We start from the raw sequence: 5,542 nt of genomic DNA, 5'->3' as shown, positions 1-5,542 counted from the left end.
ATGGACCAATAATTCTCAAATGAGATACCAGTATCATCAAAGTGAAAGAGTACATATACTTTCTACTGTATGTTAGAGTGCCTGTGGCTGACCTGGCATGTGTGTGATGTGGGTGACAGGTTTAAACATACCTTCTGTACAATATCTCGGTGCCCATGACTGGCTGCTAGGTGCAGGGGGGTGTCATCTCCACGGTTCATGACATTAATCCGTGCTCCCCGCATGATAAGCATCTCAACCACAGCAGAGCGGCCTTCTCGGCAGGCCCAGTGTAAGGGGGAGAAGCCATGATCATCCCTTTAAGGAAAGGACAGTGGTCATTAAACTGGAGATGGGATGGGGCAAAGGCTTTGATTGATGAAAAGTTGACCGTAACTGCATACTCTCGGAAGGCTTACCTCTCGGACTCATTCATGCCAGCAACTCCCAAAGCTGTTCAAGTCAGACCTTCCCCTGAGCTTCAGACTACCTACCTAGATATCCCAACTAATAAAATTCATTGTCTTCCCCTCTGTCTCCCATATATCTTCCTCCCTGGCATGCCCTATTTCATTGGGTGATAGCATTCTTCATTTGGTTTCCCTAGCATCCCTTTTGCACCTACATTTATTGGTCCTTTCTGTTTCACTTCATATAGCCTTCCACTGTATCTCTTGTGCTGGATGGTAAAGATCTGTTAATGGGCTGTCCTGTTTGTTAGACTCAACTTCCTGAGAGAAGGAGGGACAGCAGGTGTTCAGTTAATGTCAGTGGGGAAAATGAGGGCCACAACACATGGGACAGGGAGCAAGCTAAGTATTTGACTCTGGTACAGAAACTAACATCTAAAAATGGGATAGAATTAAAATGACATTTTGGAAGGAAATAATGAAAAGGAAGAACTTTTGGTACTGATGAGGCAGCTAACACACTGCACAAAACAGGATTCCCCACCTAGGAATGCCTAGAACAGAAAAAAAATGAGAATGGCTGCTTTAGAGTGAAAATTATACTTAACTTTTTGTTGTACCCAAGAGCTTATATTTTATTCAGCAAAAGAAGAGTACTACAAACAATTGTGTGGGAGCTGGGCCTGCCTGACAGCCTGGGGCCATAAAAGGAAATTCCCTCTAGTGTGGGGCAGCAGATCCAAGGGGCGGAGCAAGGGGCGGTTCATGGTCTGGGCGGGCAGCCTCCGGATGCCTTAGTGCTGTGGTCACTTCCCGTGTGGGGGCCTTAGGCTGAGCCTGGAGCTCATTTGGGGTCTAGTCACCCTCAAGCCAAGGGGGTAGGGTGTGAGGGCTTTAACTTAATCATTTCCCTCCACAGCCTACCCTCATCTACTCACACAGAAATAACCAAAAGCTTTCACCAGAGGTGGGTATCTGCCGGAAGCAATTACACCCTCTACAGCCTCCTAGACCTTTAATTCATGCTCTTGACTTATCAGCCTCCAGCAGCCTGTGGCTCTGAAGCAGGCCAAAGCCTGGAGTCAAAAGTGTGGATATAGTGGTTCTGCCTACTGTTAAGATTTTCACTTCATGGCCTAGACTTTAATCCCAAGGGGGTCTTCAGTGAACTAACCCCCTGTTCATATCGGGCATATAGCCAGTTGGCATGCCCTATCCCCTTAAACCAGCACCAAAACCTTCCAGTTCCAGTAACGCCATCCCTTTGCCTTCTGGCAGTGAAGAGCCTTCCTATAATAGATGCCAAGCTCACTGGACAGCTTTTCCTAAACCTCTAGTTTCTCACCAACAAAAATAGTATTCACTGTCTTAATCAGAGAACCCGTTAAGAATTATATAAAAATGAAAAAATAGCATGGGACCAGCAGTTAGCGTAATGGTATATTGCTGAACTTTCATGTAGTTGACCATGGTTCAAGTCCTGGACCCAGTGGCTTAAACTCATGCTGGGCATGTGTGCATGTGTGCCTAAGATCCCGAGAGGAGAATGAAGGAGAAGGGATTGCGGTGTGGCCATCCCCCCTGGGGGGTGATTTCTCGCTTTCTGTCACCGTGTCTCTCTCTCCCTTTCTGGAGAGCACACGTGCCCTGTAGCAAAAATCTCTCCAAAAAAAAAAAATAGTATCAATAAAACCAAATGGTAACCAGTGAAGCCTGAACTAAGATGTTAGAAGATTCTGACCTCTCAAACCTAGAAACTAAACTTCCAATCTTAAAACAATTATAAAAATTCAAACCCATCACCCTGGGGCCATCTGGTAGTGTGGTTATAGCAGCTGGATTCCACATGGCTAATGGTGTAGTTTTCGAGTCCTATACCCAGCAGGTTGGAAAAAACACTCTAGGTGTGTGTGCACATGTGCCCAAAATCCTGAAAGGAGGGATAAATAAAGGAGAAGGGATTTCAGCGTGATCATTCCTCGTGCAGGGATTGAGGATTGCTTTCTCACTTTCCCTTTCTCTATCTATACCAAGTACACATGCCCTCTGACAAATTATAAAACAACAACAAAAAACACTACCATCCTGAATCACCATTACTACTGCTTTTCTTGTCTTCTTATCTCAGTCTTTAAGAACTTATTTAAATTTACTTTCTCTAGTTCAATTCCCAGTCACTTTTCAATCGCTACAAGTCTGCCTTGAAAGTAGACATTGTGTCTGGCTCTGAGACTCTAGTGATCAGCACAGAAGAATTCCTTAAATAAAGGAACAGAGTGTGTGGGAACCAGCAGTTAGCGTAATGGCTATGTCGCTGGACTCCCACGTAGTCGACCGCGGTTTGCGTCCCGGACCCGGTGGCTTAAAACTCACGCCGGGCACGTGTGCATGCGTTCCCAAAATCCCGAGAGGAGAATACAGGAGAAGGGATTGCGGTGTGGCCATCCCCCCTGGGGGGTGATTTCTCGCTTTCTGTCTCTATGTCTCTCTCTGTCTGTCTGGCAAGTGCACACACCCTATAGCGAAAATCTCTCCAAAAGAAAAAAAAAGGAACACAGTGTGATCTGGTTTCTCCACCTGTTATTCCCCTGAAACTATACAGAGATCATCAAACAGATCCTAACTGTAAACTCAATGGCTACTTTAAAGTGCTCATGTTCTTTGACCTGTAACACTGTTGGTCCCTCTCCCTTTATTAAAACATTCTCTTCTCTAAGCTTTACTCACAACTTTCCTACTTATTTAACTTCTGGTTGCTCTATTTGGTCTCAGAGACTTCTCATCTGTTGCTCTTGTCTTCCGCTCTTGAGGTGCACTCAGTCATACTCTGTCTTAAGATACCATCTATATGCTAGCATCTCCCAAATCTGTGTCCCGAGTCACATTTCTCTCCTGCATTCAAAATCTTCATTGAATAACTTACTGTATGTTTCCACCTTGCTGCGTTATCACCTTAATTTAACTCAACCAGAATAGAGCACCTTCTCTAGTTTTCTTTTTTTTTTTTGGAGAGGTGCGTGCGCTCACCAGACAGACAGAGAGAGAGACAGAAAGCGAGAAATCACCCCCCAGGGGGGATGGCCATGCCACAATCCCTTCTCCATTCTCCTCTCAGGATCTTGGGCATGCATGCACAAGCGCCCTGTGTGAGTTTTAAGCCACCAGGTCCAGGACACAAACCGCGGTCGACTACGTGGGAGTCCAGCGACACAGTCATTATGCTAACTGCTGGTTCCCACCTTCTCTAGTTTTCTCACTCTCAGTAAACGCAACCATCATCTACCCCCAGTGCCCAGGTCAGAACCCTGGTGATCACCTTTGACCTTCCTCATTCCCCACACCAAGTTCCACTCTTGGTCCTAAAGATTTCTGGAATCTGAGCACGTCTTCTTTCACACACACACATCCATTCTAGTCCAAGACATCACTTCTAGAATGGACTAAGTATTGCCTCCTTTCCACCTATCACCATCAGAGATGATATTTAGCAAATGACTATCATATGACTACATGGTTTTAAAACCTTGCTCTTTGAGTACAGACTTCACTGTAGCCTAAATGTGTTTGCATGATCTGGCCGACCTCTTCAGCCTAATCTGCAGTTTTGCACTTGCACCCAATGCTTCAGCTCACAGATCTCCTGTCCTCCAGCCATACGGAACTCCAATTTCCTGACACTCTACGCTCTGTGGCTTTCCTCCCAGCCTTTGCCCTGTAGTTCACTGAAGCCTGAGGTCTTATTCAGACACATCCAGCTCAACACTGCTTCCTCTGTGGGGACCCTCTGCCTCCCTCAGTGCTCTTCAAGCACCACGGCAAAGTCCGGCCGCCCCACCAGATGTGAGCACCCCACGTAGTGGACAGGAGCAGAGCCCTGGCCTTCGCTCACCCCCCAGCCGCTTCTGCTCACCCCTGGTTGAGGTCGTTCTCCGTGTTGTCTAGCCACAGGCGCACGGCCACCGCGTTGCCCTCCCGGCACTGAGTGAAAATGTCGTCCATAGCAGCGTCCCGGCGCAGAGTCCCCTGGACTGGGGAAATCTGGGGACTGTGGAGGAGGACCCAGTGAAGGGGAATGAGCCCCAAGCTCTGTCCCCTACAGAAGAGGTGTTGGAAGTAGGGGGTAGGAGTCTGGGCGTTGCATCCCGGACTAGTGGGGGATCTGCGAAAGAGTTCAGGCAGGAGGATGATCCAATACTGAGTCCCCTGGGCGCGAGGGAGAAGAGAGTCGGGGCGGGGTAGAAGGTGACTAATCACACTATCTCCTGAACCGATGTCACTGGGCTGACCGAGACCCTAATCGCACACAAGCTGGGGAGGGGGTATCAGACTCCGGATACCCTGGGGGTGAAGTCCCAAGGGTCCTTCCCCGGGGTAGCCCCGTTCCCTACGCGGAACTCAGGCAGAGTGACGGGTTGACAGGGTCCCAGTCTTGGGGTAGGGGAGCGGGTCCTCCCGCACTCACCGGGACTCTGGCTGCAGGCGCCTTCTCCGGGGAACTCCCGTCCGGCCGCGCCCGCCGCCCGGCCCCGCCCCGCCCCTGGCCCTCTCGGGCCAGCGCGGGCCGCCTTCCCTCCCTTCCTACCGCCTCCCTGCCCTTCTAGCCCCCGAGGCGCTGAACTCGATGGTTTTCCGCGCCGCGCCGGCCGCTCTAGCCGCGCGTGGCTTCACGCTCTGGTTTCCGGCTCCGTTCTGGCTGGGATTCACAGGGTCGGCTGGAGACACGCTGGGCACGTGGAGGGCAGGTTTTGCTCGGGGACCCTGATCTCCACGCCCGCATGTTCGAAGAGCCTGAGTGGGCCGAGGCGGGCCCAGTAGCCGCGGGCCTCAGGCCCGTAAGCTCACGGCCTCGGTCGGTGGCATCCTCCCAAATCAAGGTGAGCGAACCCACAACAGCAATGGTTCAGTTTCAGGTTTCGAGTCTGACCCTGGTGGATCCCACTGCTGAGGCACACACGGGCGGAGGGAGGGCGCCTGTAGCATTGTTGAGGCAAGTCCTGATCTAGAGGTCCGGGAAAGCCCAAAGAAAATGACGTTAGAATCAGGTGGTTGGTGAGTAGAAGTGAATGGATTGACGAGAGTAAGAGTGGGTGAAGTGAAGGCTTGTCATTGTTACTGTTTGGGGGGGGGGGGGGGGGGGGGGGGGAAACAGCCAA

The 5,542-nt window shown here is 50.2% G+C and overlaps 2 protein-coding genes across 3 annotated transcripts in view; one reads left to right on the top strand and one right to left on the bottom strand.

Moving 5' to 3' along the window:
- Nucleotides 1-4,984, bottom strand: part of ILK (integrin linked kinase) — an 8,135-nt gene extending 3,151 nt beyond the window's left edge. The window contains exons 1-3 of the mRNA XM_006161990.3: nt 4,852-4,984; nt 4,300-4,434; nt 132-297 (exon numbers count right to left, since the gene is read on the bottom strand). Of these exons, the coding sequence (XP_006162052.1) occupies nt 132-297; nt 4,300-4,388 (255 nt within the window). The 5' untranslated portion in view covers nt 4,389-4,434; nt 4,852-4,984. The remainder of the gene's footprint in view (nt 1-131; nt 298-4,299; nt 4,435-4,851) is intronic.
- Nucleotides 4,985-5,033: 49 nt separating this feature from the next.
- Nucleotides 5,034-5,542, top strand: part of RRP8 (ribosomal RNA processing 8) — a 4,438-nt gene continuing 3,929 nt past the window's right edge. For both annotated transcript variants that reach the window (XM_014593045.2, XM_006161991.3), the window contains exon 1: nt 5,034-5,263. In XM_014593045.2, coding sequence (XP_014448531.1) covers nt 5,165-5,263 — 99 coding nt within the window. In that variant the 5' untranslated portion in view covers nt 5,034-5,164. The remainder of the gene's footprint in view (nt 5,264-5,542) is intronic.

Source organism: Tupaia chinensis, unplaced genomic scaffold (genome assembly GCF_000334495.1).
Source record: "Tupaia chinensis unplaced genomic scaffold, TupChi_1.0 Scaffold139491_1, whole genome shotgun sequence".
NCBI lineage: Eukaryota > Metazoa > Chordata > Mammalia > Scandentia > Tupaiidae > Tupaia > Tupaia belangeri.
Note: the sequence above shows the minus strand (reverse complement) of the source record. Positions and strands in the feature narration are given on the sequence as shown.